Source organism: Ambystoma mexicanum, chromosome 4q, assembly GCF_040938575.1.
Source record: "Ambystoma mexicanum isolate Mex_15411 chromosome 4q, UKY_AmexF1_1, whole genome shotgun sequence".
Lineage (NCBI taxonomy): Eukaryota > Metazoa > Chordata > Amphibia > Caudata > Ambystomatidae > Ambystoma > Ambystoma mexicanum.
Genome location: NC_090928.1, coordinates 1127394399 through 1127410275, shown reverse-complemented (window position 1 = coordinate 1127410275; position 15877 = coordinate 1127394399). Strand labels below are relative to the sequence as shown.

The following is a 15877-nucleotide window of genomic DNA, read 5'->3' as shown; positions in this document are numbered from 1 at the left end:
CGTCCGCTCATACACAATACCTCCCCCCATGTCACCCGTGCAAGGGAATATGCTGTTCTGTGTTTGTATTGCTTAAATTGAGCACATAAGGATACTTACAGTGCACCATCCAGAATACTTAAGAGTTTCAGAAATTGAGATGCACACAAACAAACCATTTTGGGGCTGAGTAGATAGCATACAACTCTCCTACACATGGAAATTGACTTCTCTTACCAGAACAAACATTTGAGCATCTCTTGTATTTGCCAAAAGCGACTTAGTGTTTCATGAAACTTTCAGCTACTTTTAGGGCAGATGAAGGTGCAGTAATGGTCCAGGACAACCATTGGCTCTCCTGTATCTGCAAGCGATATGCAGGCCAAATCTGTGGCCTTGGGTAATCCATAAAAGCAGATCCCGGAAATTCTGAACCACATTTATAAAGGCAGAAATCCACTGCTAGCCTTGTTTCAAAACACATCTTGAATACAAATACAAAATAAAATAATATACACTTCTCCAGCATGGGGTCTGACATGGATTCACATGCTCATGAATATTCCTTGTCGTCATGCTGGGAATCCTCAGTAAAAAAGAAAAGCAATTTCGCTTCAGCCCAAAAACTGCATTTCTCCTCTAAAACAATCTCCGTCCTTTCGGTCATACTGCCCCCATCCAATGTCAGTTGTCTCCCTAAGCTCCAACCCTGGTGGCCATGTTCAGGTTCTTACTGCACGTTTCAGTGTTGGAAGTCCCTTCATCTTGCTCTAAGTGTTTTTAAGCAATTTTTCAGTTTTTTCAGATACATTTGTTAGTGTTTTCTCCAATTGTTCCTCTGACAATCGTTGATCGACTACCGGAAACATGGATCCATTGTCGCAAAGATCTGCTTCATCTTCAGTTCTTTCTCCACGTCGGAGGCCCAGGTTTGGGCCTACTTTGCACCTACCACGATGTCCGAAGAGCAGAGGAGTCTCTTCAAGATATGCGCGAAATGTGGACTAAGAAACGTCAATGTCGAGGATCAGCACCTCAAGTGCTTGTATTGCCTGCATTCAGATCACGATAAGGAAGGATCGAGGAAGACGAAAAAAGACCGTTACAGCAGGTTAGCGGCGTGGCTCAATTTGGGGAAGGCCTCTGATGCGGCCTCCGGGCACGATTATGCCTCATCCAGGACCGGCCAGTCCCATGAGTGTGCTCCCTCTGAGAAGAGGTTGAGGTTCTTTGAGGATGCCCCTTCCCTGGTGTCCAAAAGAAGGGCAAAGCACCATGCTACGGATCCCGCTGGGGTCACTGTGGGAGCCAGTTCGGGAAGGACTGTTTTGGTCCACAGTGAGCCTGCCAGTTAGGAGTGCTCTTTCCAAGAGGAAGTCCTTGACCCCTTCGAAGCTTCGATTAATGTTTTCGGACAAGGCTACAAAGGAAAGGTCCTTGGGTGTCTCCTCTCGCCCCCATTGATGACACCATCGGCGACCAAGATGACAACTTAGTTGACGACTGCTTCGTCTTCCAGGACGTTCACCACGTCAATGACCACAGTCCCGTCGATGACCACGATCCCCTCAATGAAAGCACTGGCATCCACTTCGTCGATGATCCCATTGAGGGCTCTGTTGACGACCATCACTACTTTGTCGAATGGGCGCCTGGCTCCTAGGGTGGTGTATAGGATCAAGACAACAACTCCACAAGTGCCCTTGCTTCCACCGCCTACGGCTTCTGCGGCTGCTCCACCAACATCATCAGGTGGCTCTCATATGAAGATAGGGGGCCCCATTGTAGTCTCACTCCCAAAAGATTTGGTTGAAACCAAGGAGCTGCTGTTGCCTACGGAACTCCTACTCAGACAGGGAAGGATGTCCCTGACGATGCCAAGGGATTCTCAGAAGTGGTCTGGGCATATCTACTTGTGCTCCGACAACAACAATTTGCCTGAGGACTACTACTCAGACCATGAAAGGGGCTGTGGGACCGTGTCCATTGATGGAATCCCGCGAGATGAGCCTGCTCTGCCATCCAGCCCAAGGAGGAACTTCAGCCCAAAACCGTTGCCGGCTGCCATGCTCACGCCTCAACTAGCGTCCAGGGGCATGTCGTTGGACATCCTTACGGCCCTCCACACCTTGGTGTCAGAGATCAAACATAGGCTGCCTGCTACTCCTGTGTCTGCCCAGACCCAGACTCCTACAGGGCCGCTGAAAAGAAGCCCTTTCAGGCCAAATTGTAAGCTAAGGGACCCTTCAGCTGAGGCCCATTTTGGACTTCCTGCCACAGGAAAAGAAGGTTGAGGCCCTAGCCCTGTTCCAGGAAGGAGAGGTGGCCTTGGATCACACCATCACGGTGGCTCTGGACATGGCTAAAGGCCACTAGCTTCAGAGCAGATGTCCAGTCCAAGGGGGTGGACATGCCCTTTGATGGGGACAGTCTCTTTGGCAAGACTGTGGACGAGTCTCTACAGATATTTAAGACGGATATGGAGACAGTGCGCTCGCTGGGGACATTGCAGCAGAGGTCGTCATCCTTTCGGTCCTCAAGGGGGTGGTCTGGCAGGTCCTCCAAAGGATTATAACACCTCCTATCAACCCTTCCGTTCTATGGCCCAGAAAGCCTACAGGGTACATTCACAGGCCTACGGCAGCAGAAGACAGCATCGTCATTGCCCGCAAGCCAGGACGCAGACACCCAAACAGGACTGAACTGGCCAGGGTCCAGGGCCCCCACTTTCGGACCCCAGTGGGAGGCCAGCTAGCAAACTTTGTTGACAAGTGGAAGACCATCACCATGGACAAATGGGTGCTGGATGATCTTCATCAGAGGCACACCTTGGAGTTCTAACACAGGTGTCCTCGCATTTTTCCTGTTACATGTCAAGAACTGCACATGGCTGAACTGCTGCAGGAGGTTCAAGCCATGTTAAGGAAGAGGGTGATCGAACCCATCCCCCAGTGCCTCTGGTGCTCCGGAGTGTACTCCAGATACTTTATGGTATATAAAAAGTCAGGAGGGTGGTGGACAATCCTAGACATACGACACCTCAACAAGTACTTGAAGTCCCAGTAGTTCAGGATGGTCACGTTGCAACATGTGCTCGACCAGCTAAAGGAAGGGGACTTCGGGCGACGTTGAATCTGTAAAAAGCTTACTTTTACCTCCCCATCCACCCAGAGGTTATTATAGTTTGTGGTCCTGGGGTGGCACTATCTGTTTAAGGCATTGTCCTTCAGCCTAATACCGGCCCCAAGGGTGTTCACGAAGTGCTTGGCCCCAGTGGTGGTGCATCTGCATCTCATGGGAGTCCACGTCTACCGCTATCTGGACGACTGACTCATCCTACCCCCCACGTGCTGGTGAACCAGCACACAGCAGACACCATACGCCTTCTGATGGAGCTTGGATTTCCATCAATTATCCAATGTCCTGCTTGGAGCCATCGGAGAATACTGTGATCCTGGTCGTGCGTCTCAACACGGTTGTGTGCCTGGCTACCCCCTCAGAGGAGATGGTGGCAGCCATCCTGGGAAAGCTGCAGCGCCTGTTGTCGGCACACTCAGCAAAAGTATTCTCCATCAAGTTGCTATTGGGCATGATGTCCTCCTGCGTTAACCTTGTCCCATTTTTCAGGCTCCAGATGAGGCCTCTTTAGGAGTTTCTGGACCCATGGTGGCTGCAGGTCACGTGCACGGACAAGATCGCTCTCGCCTATGGGTTCCGACAAGCTCTGCAATGGTGGGGAGTACATCCTCATCTCACGTGAGGGGCTCCATTTCAGATCCCACCGTACCTGGCCACGGTCACCACGGATGCCTCCCTGGAAGGATGGAGTGCCCACACCAGGCAGTGGCATGCCAGAGGCCCCTGGCTCCCGGAGGAGGAAGACCTCCACATCAACATCTTGTTGGTCCGAGAAGTCTTCTAGGCCCTCAAGTCTTTCCAACCTCAGCTACAGGGGAAGGTGGCGCAGATCTTCACGGATAACACCACCACCATATTCTACATTAAGAAGCAGGGCGAGACGCGCTCCCTGCGCTCTCCCTGAAAGCCCAGGCCCTGTGGCACTGGGCCATTCTTCAGCACATGTTCCTCATGCCCTTTCACCTAGCTGGCACCAAGAACACTGTTGCAGACTAGCTCAGGAGGGAGCTGAGGTCCTGCCATGGTTGGGAACTTCAACAAGCACAGGTGTCTCAGATCTTCAGCAGGTGGGGGTCACCACAGATCGACCTCTTTGCAACAGCTGCCAACACCAAATGCTGGAAATTTGCCAGCAGATATCCACAGCCGAGGAGTCTGGAGGACGCCTTCTTGCTCCCGTGGGACTGGCGCTTCCTGTACGCCTTCCCTCTGATCCCGCTCCTGCCACGTGTGATCAATACACTCAGACATGGCGGCAGCAGATCTGGTACCTGGACCTTCTCGATCTATCCGAGGCTCCGTCCATCCGTTGGCCTCTTCTTACTGACTTTCTCTCCAGAGAAAACAGAACAATAGTGCACCATGACCCGGAATAACTGAGCCTCATGGTCTGGCTTCTGCAGCCCTAGAGTTGTGAGCACTATTTCCTGCCGCTGGAGTGCAAGAAGGTCCTGGCCAAGGCCAGAGCTTCTTCTACATTGCCTTGTTAAAGCCACAATTTGAAGCGCTTCACAGTGTGGTGCCTCTGCGGATAACTGCTCTGCAGCTCCTCCCGTACCTGCTTTCGCTGGCCAAAGCTGGGCTAGCTCACGCCTCCATCAAGGTTCATCTAGTTGCCATATGCCAGTACACCTGGGCCCCAAGCAAGCCTCCCTCTGGTCGCACAGGCCAGTCAAGGAGTTCCTCAAAGGTCTCTGCAGGACTTTCCAGCTCGTGAAGGATCCTGCCCTGGCTTAGGAGCTCAACATGGTTTTGACTAAGCTCATGGGGCCTCCATTTGAACCGATGCATCGTGCCCCTCTGAAGTTTCTCCCGTGGAAGACTGCTTTCCTGGTGCCCATCTCCTCAGCCAGGCGCTTTGGGGAGATCCAGCCCCTCTCCTGCATGCAGCCATACTTAAACCTTCCACTCTACAAAGTTGGTGCTGCAGACCCATCCCACATTTATGCCGAATGTGCCTTCGGATTTCATCTCAACAAGCCTTTGGTTCTTCCAGTGTTCTTTCCAAAACATTCTATAGCTGTGGAAAAAGGGCATTGCATTTGATGGATGTTGCTTGTGCCTTGAAGTTTTATGTGGCACGCACAAAGGATTTTCAGAAGACATCAAAGCTGTTCATCAATTTTGGACCATTGGGACATGGGAAGGCCCTTTCTAAGGCGTCCATATCCAGGTAGCTCTTCGTCTGGCCAACAGACCTCTTGCAGGCCGTCTGAGAGCCCACTCCACCAGAGCCATTGCAGCTACGACTGCGTTTCTCTCTTGTGTTCCCCTGCTCAACATCTGCAGAGCTGCTACGTGGAGGTCCACCCACACCTTTGAGATTCTACTGCATTGACAAGGATTCCACTGAGGAGTCCTGAGTCTCAATCTGTTTGCTCGAGGTGAGTCTGTTCTAGGGATAAGTGTATTACTTCTATTGAGCCTTGCAACTTCCAGTGGTTGTGAATATGTTCTGCTGTTTAAACGTATTCATGAGCATGTGAATCCATGCAAGACCTGTTGCTGGAGAAGGAACAAGTTACTTACCTGTAACTCCTGTTCTCCAGCATGGGGAGCCCTCCAGCCTCTCTTCCTTTGCAGATGGGGAGCAGGTGCAAGTGGATCTAGGTCACCTGGCCTAAACCCCACTCACCTGGTGCCTTCCTGGTTGCCACTCTTTTTCCCCACTTAGCAAGCCCTGCCCACCTGGTGCCTTCTTGGTTGCCGCTCTTTTTCCCTACTTAAGGAGCCTTCCAGCCTCTCTTCCTTTGCAGATGGGGAGCAGGTACAAGTGGATCTAGGTCACCTGGCCTAAGCCCCGCCCACCTGGTGCCTACCTGGTTGCTGCTCTTTTACCCCACTTACCAAGCCCCGCCCACCTGGTGCCTTCTTGGTTGCTGCTCTTTTTCCCTACTGAAGGAGCCCTCCAGCCTCTCTTCCTTTGCAGATGGGGAGAAGGTGCAGGTGGATCTAGGTCACCTGTTCTTAGGCCCACCCACCTGGTGCCTTCCTGGTTGCTGCTCTTTTTCCCTACTTAAGGAGCCTTCCAGCTTCTCTTCCTCTGCAGGTGGGGAGCAGGTGCAAGTGGATCTAGGTCACCTGGCCTAAGACCTACCCACCTGGTACCTTCCTGGTTGCTGCTTTTTTTTCCCTACTGAAGGAGCCCTCCAGCCTCTTTTCCTTTGCAGATGGGGAGCAGGTGCAATTGGATCTTGGTCATCTGGCCTAACCACCACCCACCTTCTTAGCCCTGCCTCGTCCTTCCTTATCTTAACTCTTAGATCAAGGGCTTCCGAAGTGAAGGGCAGACAAAGAAAAGGGCAATTCCTGTGTGGAGCTGTTCGGACCAGGAGGACCCATGATCCAAACCCCTTCTCAGACAGCAGGTAAGCAAGCACCAACATGTGTTCACTTCCTCTGTCCCCACAGGCCATCCCCACCATCATCAGGCAATGCCAACGTCAACTTCTCTGATGCTGGGATGAAGACAGGTACTCCGTGGCACAGTAAGTTGTGCAAGTTGTGTAACGCTGCCTGCCTCTTGTATTTCACTGTCCCCCCTGCTGTATGCATGTGATGCCTGTATGCTTAAATCCTTCATCTTGCTGTCGCCCCACCCCCCTCCCTCTCCCAGGCAGCCCTCTCCTGCTATCCCCCCCTGCATCAACAATCCCTCCCTGTCCATTGTGGGAGTTTGTATTGACACATTATGGTGACACCATCACCGCCTTCTTGCTGATGCTTTCATTTGACTTATGGACTCATGTGGGTTCACCCATCTCGAATCTCGTTGTTCTAATGCTGGACTTCCTTAAGCATCACGTAATCATGGTGACCATGACTCATGTTGTGCCCATCTACGACTTAAATCCTGGCTTGCACTTGCTGATCTCTTTCAACATTATGTGTTCAGTACTGACTTCTGCAACTTGACGTGCTCTCTCCACTTGCTTATGTGCTCTGTAACACTGTATTTCGTGGTCTTTGCTTCTTCCTCTCTTTTCACCACACTCACTGCTGCTCGGTCTTCTCTTCCTCTCCCTCTCTTTTCCCTCTCTCCTATCCCCCCTCCCCTTACTATATTCGATGCACTTACCCTATCAGAATTGTCGTCAGACCTAATATGATAATCGCTTGTTTGTTCCTCTCCCTCCCCCCCACTCCCTCACCTTTTGTCAATCTCTAGGACTACCAGAAATGTTGTCAGGCCTAGTACGATAGTGGCTTGTTTGTTCCCCCCTCTCCTTCACCTTTTGTCAATCTCCAGCACTAGCAGAAATGTTGTCATGCCTAGTACGATAGTCGCTTGTTTTGTTCTCTCCTTCCTCCACCCCCTCTCCTTTTGTCAATCTCCAGCACTACCAGAAATGTTGTCAGGCCTAGTACGATAGTCACTTGTTTTGTTCCTCTCCCTCCCCTCACCTCACTTTTTGTCATTCCCCTGCTCTAACAGAAATGTTGTCAGGCCTAGTAGGATAGTCGTTGTCTGTCTCATCTCCTACTTCTCTCCCCCTCCCACCCCTCCTTATCATTGTCAAAGCTCTTCCACTATCTGAAATGTCATCAGGCCTAGTACGATAGTTAATTTCACATTCTTAATGTCTCAAGGCCTTGTAAGAATGTCATTGTATTTTCCCTTGCTCCCTCCCTTGCCTTAAAGCGCTTTGAAACACATGTGTGTATAGGCGCTATACACATAAACTATCAATATCAATGGGTTCACATGCACACACCCTCCATCCTTCCCCCTCCGTGACTCTTCTTGGTTCATACTGCCACTTTACATGCACCACCAAATCTGAAGATGGCCACCAGGAGTGGAGCTTAGGAAGACAAGTGTCATTGGCTGGGGGCAGTATGACCCAAAGGACAATAATTGGTTATAGAGGAGACAAACCGTTTTCAGTCTGAAGTGAAACTGCTTTCTTTTTACAAAGTAAGTAATTTGTTCCTTATTGCTAACTCAACAGGAAATAACACTACGATTGTGATACTGCTGAAGGTGGGTAATAGATTTGCTTTCGATGGGAATCATAGACCTAATTGAATTGATGATCCAAGCTGTAAACTTAATCCTTATTAACTATTCTATATATTACACGATTTTATAGTTAACTGGTATAAAATTACAATAAAATTATATCAAAGAAAACACACCTTTTTAAACACGTTCTTTTTAAAAGTTATAGGAGAAGAATGTTAGTTTAAGCCCATTGTGGTCTTTTCTTATAGAATTCCCATCAAGCACAGCTTCAGAGAAGACCAGACTTGTACATGTCGGTGTGAATTTCAAATATACCTATTTGTTATCTAACTTACGTACACTAGATCCCATTATTGAGAAACTGTCACCAAAACATCCAGGGGATTTACACATAGTTTAAAAATCAAGGGCGACTAGTGAGATCATGAAATCAACTGAAGGTGTTTCAAGGAATATATTGGAAAAGTACCAAAAACAACTCTGATCCCTCAACTCCTAAAGGTTCTAAACCAACCAAGGGCTTTTTTCTTAAAATATCTACCACTGGCTTGGAAAGAAGGGTAAATGTGTGATTGTTTATGCTGAATTATTTGTGGATGATTTGTGATATTTGCTTTCCAACAATCTTTTTATCGTTTGTTTGCATTTGTTTCCACAGGTTGTTTCTTCGGCTCTTTTCACCGAGCACCAGCTCTGCTTTTCTTTTCTTCTTTGTTCAAACATCATGAAAAATAACCAGGATGGCGATTGTAACTCCTTCGGGTTCCTTCCAGAGATTGAGTGGAACGTCTTCCTGCACTCTGCTTTGCTGGCCAATATGATGAGCACAAACTCCCATTCCAAAAATATCGGTAATTATAGCTCAAAAGAGCCCAGCCCGAACACTAAACTGCTGAGTACAAACACTAGCATGCCTAATATTTGTTTTAACGTATTTGATATATTTGTGAAGTGCAGGGAGACAAACCATCCTGAAGTAAACCCATTGGGCCAGAGTTTTGAAAAGGCTCTTGTTAGCCCCTCCTGCCTCCCCCTCCCCCCTGTGTTGGTTTCAATAGGAAAGGCACATTTGCTGCAGGCAAGCATAGGAAACTTTAATGGCAAGGCTATTGGTAGTATGGGATATGAGATTTGTTTTGTTGGTGCTAGTTGCTAATGGGCCTGCTTTTCTTTGGAAAAATGGACACACATCTCTTTCTTTGAATTGATTTTTTTCTGTATTTTACAATTGTTTCAATGTTTTGTGTAATATGTTATGATACTGTTGAAACGAGTTATAATGGGATAGGGTCTTAATCTTGTTGTTCCAATGTATATATTTTCTCTTACTATGAATAAAATGGAGCAAGATCAGGTGTCGGTTAATTGGTTGAAGGGGTGAATCAGAGTTCGTATACACGAGAATAGGAAAGTGAAGAGCTTCTTTGGGCGAGAACAATCACATTACAAGTTTGGCAGTAATTCAGATAAAATGACTGACAAACTCATTTACCTTTTTCACTGCTTGGTCCTAGGGATTTAAATAAGGATTACTTGTGGAGTAATGGTGGAGTTAATCCCAATTTTTAGAGTCAGCAGGATTCCAGGGAGATTGTCAGATTAACCGTGAGAAGCAATTCCACTACAGTAAATTTGGCGTGTTTTGGAAGGAACTTAGATCTGAGACTAATGCTGATCCCTTGCTACTTGACTTCTACATCCATGGATCTAGGGAAAACAAATGAATATAAAACAGTTGTCCATTGGCATCTGTCACTCTGTTAAAGTAGGATTATGGTGTGGGTGAAAGAATACATGATTTAAGGTAGTCTGCTAAAGGCAAATTAACTCACATTGGCTCTTTTAATTGTTGCACACATCTGTTGGCATAGTCTGAAATCTTGCAAATTGGATGCTAGATTGAAGCATAATAAACCAGTATGCTACCAGCAACGAGTATTCAGATGTGGGGTAGGCAATTCTAATTTTCCTGACTTCAAATTTTCAGGATATTTCGCCTATCTCTGATTGGTTGAGTCGAGAGAGATATGTTCTGAATTAATTACCTTTTCCCAGGCTGATAAGCAAAATACCCATACATGGTTCAGATCCACCCTGGATTCCATTTGTTTGCTGTAAGTGGGAAAGTAACACCTCACTTGCATGTGTGTGGGCTACGTTCTAAGGAATGGTTGAACCATGCACATCACACAAGAAGCCTACTAGCAGGGGGTAGGTGGGAAAAAGAAGATACAGACTGTTTGCTATACAGGAGATGGGAAATGGGGGCTTAGGAAGCCAGGCAGCAACAGGCACTCCATCATCTTAGATTAATTAACTGAATCCATCCCCACTTGATTGCATTGGGATTTAGGTTTTTGGGTTATATGCTACAAAAGGTCTGACGGGTCTCCAAAAAAAGTGTTTGTAATTGAATTCTAGAAGAGAGCTTGAAAATACACCAAGGCCCTGTTACAGGTTTTATATGTATGTAGTGATAGCTTATCATTCTATTGATACATGTGTATCATTGACCCCCTTCCTAATTATTGAAGACATGGATTCAAGACTGGAAGTAAGGTGCATTTCTCACTAGTCCCTGAGGGACACAGAGATGACACGTGGGCAGAACCAGAAGCATAACTACGGTTCAAGAACAGATGACAAGGACACTGAGGTGGGCAGTGACATGTAAGTAACTTTGGCAACTCCCATTGGATGTGCAGGAGTGGGCACTAGCATTCTAAAGTACAATGGCATTGTGATGGCTCAGCATTTACACCTTTTGATTTGAGACACTTTCAAGTTTGTCGAGCCAGTGTCAAGCTCTTTTCGAGACACTGACACTTGACGTACCTGGCCACTGCATGTGCTTCAAGACTTTGTTTTAGTTCATCTAGCTGCCAAGACCGTCAGTCAAGACGCCTGGGTCTGAGACATCCTTCGCCCATTGAGTCCTTTAGTGCCTACTTGCCCCATCAACACATTTCAACTGAATTCCCAGATTTTCATCTATCTTCGAATCGCCAATCGAGCATTTGAGTCATTCTGACTCGAACCATAGCCTACTGCATCTGAATGCTGTGGAGCCATCAAGCCATCCCTGTTCATCAATTCATGCTGTGCTGCTTGAATCCCATCATACTAGCTTAGCACATCGCACTGCAGAAAAGAATCCAGAAGCACAGCTCGGCACTATCAAAATACCAAAGGAGATAGTTATTGCGAGGACTAGAGAACCCTTCCAAGACTTTCCTAGGTACTCAGACTTTTCTTTCCATATCTTATATTGTCTGAACATTTTAGTAACCATTTGTGTTGTTACTGTTTTGCTTTCTGGCATATGTTTACCCTCCTGCATTATAATACCTAGAGTATATCTATGAATTTATAGCTTGCATTATCAGTGCAATTACCTTACATGGTCCATCTTTAGTGTTTTAATAGTTATCTGTGTTGTAAGTGATACACATATTTGCATAGAATATTGTTTGGAGATTGCCTTACTTTTAGTACTTACTGTATTTTTGTTGTTGGGATGCTTCCACTGTTGACTTGCATAATTGAAGAGTATGGTCTGTCCTCAGCCTATGGTACCCACATAGAGACAAAGGAGGGTTCCATTTCACTTTCTGTTTAACCTTTTTGACGGAACCAAGTTGTGGTGCAAGTCAAGTCCGGGCAAAGAGCATAGAAGCTTTAGCTCACCCTTCTACTTGATCCCATATCACATATCATCACATTAACAGGGCTATAAGTAAAAAGAAATTGTTCACAATAGTGTTTTTATCCTTTACTGATTTACAGTCATACATCCCACTCTGATCCTTCAACTCTATCTGGGGTTTGGTTTCTTTTACCCCACCTTTGGATTTGTTTTCTCTCACCCATCTCTGTGGTTTGGTTTCGTACACCCCGCCTTGGACTACGGTTTCTTGTAGACCGCTTTGGGTTCTTGCTTCTCTTGTCCCGCCTTGGGGTATGGTTGCTCTCACTCCGCTCTAAGTATATCTTCTGGCACCCCGCCTTGGGGAATGGTTTCTTATAGCCCACCTTAGGCTCTGGCTTCTCTTTCCTGCTTTGGGGTCTAGTCGCTTTCATCCCGCCTTGGATTATATTTTCTGGCACCCCGCCTTGGGCTTTGGCATCTCTTTCCCTTGCCCTGGGGTATGGTAGCTCTCACCCTGCCCTGGGATACATCTTCTGGCACCCCACCTTGGGGGGTATTGTTTGCCTTCACCTTCCACGTCTCCTGGAGGCACTGCATAGCTTTTACTTCATTGCGGTCCTCTTTGGGCAGACAGGACGCTTCGGTATTGCGGGCTCCTCTGAACCTTTTCTCTTCCCTGCCATGATTAGCGCTGGTGCCTCTCCCTCTCGGGCTCCTTCAGACTCAGTGGCTCCCATTCCTCAGTTCACCGTCTGTCTCTCGACTCAAGACCAACTGATTATCCCGGTTTCTTGTCCGGCAGCTGTCTCTGCGTTCTGCAGGCTTGTCCATGCGTTATTGAGGATGGTAGGAGCTTATAGGAAAAGTGGACCCCCACGCTGATCTGATTTGTATAGCTGGATGAAAGTTCTTCCTGCAGCCTGGTATTGAAGTTCCAGTGGGACAGAGCTCCGGATGTCCCAGTGATTATGAAAAAGAAGAGTTAGGTTTGGTACCTCATTTAAAATGGCGCTGGATATGGAGGTTGCCAAGAGGTATGGTAGTACTCTAGTGTGGCTTTCCAAATAACTATTGGACATAGTTGGATGTTTAAGGTTGGTCGAATTTTAATGGTGCATTAGTCAGGTCACAAAAACTACCCAATAGGGCAGACAAACTTGTTTACAATTGCATAATATTTATATGCCATTTGCATGTCAAGAATTACCAACACGTGTTTCGTCCTAGGGACTTTTTCCAAGGCTGTGCATAGATGTGATGGTAATCGGGTGTGCGCGTATCGTGAGTGGGTACAGTGAGAGACATGGTTTCATAGTCATATTCCTAGTTTGACATGTTAGCCGTTGCAACGGTTGATACAAGAGGTTGGTATATTTTTTATAAAGACATATAGAATAGCATATATTTCATGCATACAGTTATCATTTCATGGTGAGACGTGAGTTGACCATGAGTCATGAGTGGTGTGGTGAAGTGACCAAAGCAAAATAATAACATTAGGCACTTGCTACATATAACAGCAGATTGCAAAAAGATTTGCACAAAGGAGGGGAGAAAGTCTGAAAGGGGTCAGAAACCAAGTCAACCACTCATGTATAAAATTGTGAGCCAATTCAACATTCAATTCCCATATAACCAACAAAACTAAAATCTTTTTTGGGATAAGGGAGGATAACAAATATCACTATCATGGGATTCCCTGTACTCTAAAAGGGGGGGTTCCCCAAAGTGAAATCTCACTTGCCCTGTCCCCTATGGGGTATTGAGCTTACCTGCTCACCTCCCTAGTCCCAAAGAGAGTGGCTCCCCCTTGGGGTAAGGAGATTAATTCCCTGGATTTGTCACATACCTCCACAGTTGGCTTTAAGCCCTCCTCCCGGGTTGCCTCCCTAGTTATGTCTGCCTGCCAAACCCACAGCGATTCCACTGGAAATTCCTCCCATGATGACAGAGGAGAGTATATCTCTGGATTTTCGCTCTCGGGAGGGGCAGAAGTAAGTCTGTAAATGTTATTAAGCCTGTCCCAATTATTTCCTCTGGGAGTCTGGGAATTAATGTTAGTTTTAAGGGTGTTGGATCTGGGATAGACCTCAGCGTCTCCAACTATGCAAGTCATTTTTACTGCTTCATCTAAATCTAGATGGGTTGGAAAAACCAGCTCTCAGCGGATGTCCGCTTGCTTGCTACTGGAATCGATCAAAGCATTGGCTAAGGTCTGATTTACACAACCCTGTTTTCGTGCCTCAGAGGGGTTTGAGACAAACAAAATCTGTTTCATCAGTGTGATTACCCTGGTTCTCCTCCCATTTTCTCCAGTCATCTGCTCGCAACCACCCTATTTCCATGGGCTTCTGTGGTTGGTTTTTCAGACAGACACAGGCAAAATGTCCTTTTTCTTCACTTGAGAAACAGGTGAGTGGCAGAGGAGGATTTGACTTTGCCTAATTAGCAGACTCCTCCGGTATTCCCCATATTTCTGCAAGGGCTAGGGTGACCGGTCTACTCATCACTTCTTCCTCCCTTTTCAGAGCGAACAATGGTGGAGTTTCTCTACTCTTAACCAGGGGAAGCAGAAGATCCTTAACAAGTGGTTTTGATTTCTCTGCTTGGCTGTGGGGGCTTTCCTGAAAGATGTTTAAAGAATTAGAATGTCTCAGAGAGAGCATGGGCAATCTGGATAGCCGTCTCCAGAGAAGGTTGATGGTGGTGTAAGCCGGCTCTCAGGAGAAGGGTTGGTAAGGTGTTAAAAAACTGCTCCAGAGTTAGGGTTTACAAGATCTCGGTTAATGTCTTTCCCTTCCAACCATTGGCTAAACAAATTCTGGATTCTCCCAGCTAGCTCCATAGGACTCAAATTGGGGAGTAAGTGGGTATTCCAAGTTTCATTTGAAAGAAAGACTCTGCCTATCCTAACTTACTCAGGAGGGATTTATTTTTATCTCTTCGAAAGGTGTAGTCCCTGTGGCATTAATGACTTGAGATGTCAGTTGTAATTTTCCCTAAGCCCTTAAGTAAAGAGGCCAGATAACACATCTTGAGAGTGTCATCCCAATGAAATTGGGGGGCTAACATCTTGAAATTCACAAAAAAGGCCCCTAAGTCTGTTCCTTCCCTATAGGGTTGGAGTACCCTGTGGGGCAGTGCCAGATTACCTGGAATTCCTTCAATCTGGGCAAGAGTTTTCTGATGTCTCTGATTGGCTCTCTCCTGACTATTAATCATTTTGCTCAGGAGTGATTCCAAAGATGGATGGGTGGCCATGTTTAACCTGGCGATCCCTTGTACTAGGACTCCTACAAAGCTGTCACTGGCAGGAGAAAATATTTCAGGGCCCAGGGAGGATAACAAATATCCCTATCTCGGGATTGCTTGTTCTCTATGGGGGTGTCGCCCCCAGTGTGATCCTGCTTGCCCTCTCCCCTTGGGCATATTAAACTTAGAGTACTCGCCTCACTTCTCCCAAACGGGGTGGCTTACCCCTTGGGGAGTAGGGGACAAATCCACTGGATTTGTCAATGCAGACAAAAAAATGAAGGTCTCTATAGTTGACACCAAGAATTGGAATTTGTGTATGCACTGCCTGTTGTGTGAGTGGCTGCTTCCTACCTGTAGTGCTGCACAACCAAAGAAACTTCAAATATTCATTTGAAAAGATACTCTACATTATTAGCATATTTCATAACAGAACAGAACATTGGAGGTGCATCAGAATGTCAGTCTAAATGTGGGGTGGGTGCTCTACAAGACTTGGGAGGACCAATTGAACAGTAGTGCTGTCACGTACAGTAACCATCAGAGACATGTATATGTTTTATTTTCTTTCAGCCCCTGCTGCTGAGCAGCAAAGCATGTCTGAGACTGAATTGACTGCATCCAGAAAAGGTATGATTTCTGATTCGAAATATTTTTTAAATGGTTTGTGAATTTCTCCAAAATCCCATCAAACGGGCAATTGATGGTCATGTATGGCTTACCTAGTATTGCTTGCCAGTTACTGCAGTGTCATACAGTAGGGAACTCCATGGAAGCTTTGGGGTGCAGTGGGATGGGTCAATGGAGCCCCTTTATGACGGTAACCTGAATCAAACTAATAACCCACAATTGTTCTATCTCAATAACCTGATATCTCAATAACGAGTTTTTCA

General features: G+C 46.8%; 1 protein-coding gene across 1 annotated transcript in view; it reads left to right on the top strand.

Annotated features, from left to right (window-relative positions):
- Window positions 1-15877, top strand: part of DNAH14 (dynein axonemal heavy chain 14) — a 2000441-nt gene that overhangs the window by 1576216 nt on the left and 408348 nt on the right. Inside the window, exons 71-72 of the mRNA XM_069608705.1 lie at window positions 8742-8934; window positions 15558-15614. Of these exons, the coding sequence (XP_069464806.1) occupies window positions 8742-8934; window positions 15558-15614 (250 nt within the window). The remainder of the gene's footprint in view (window positions 1-8741; window positions 8935-15557; window positions 15615-15877) is intronic.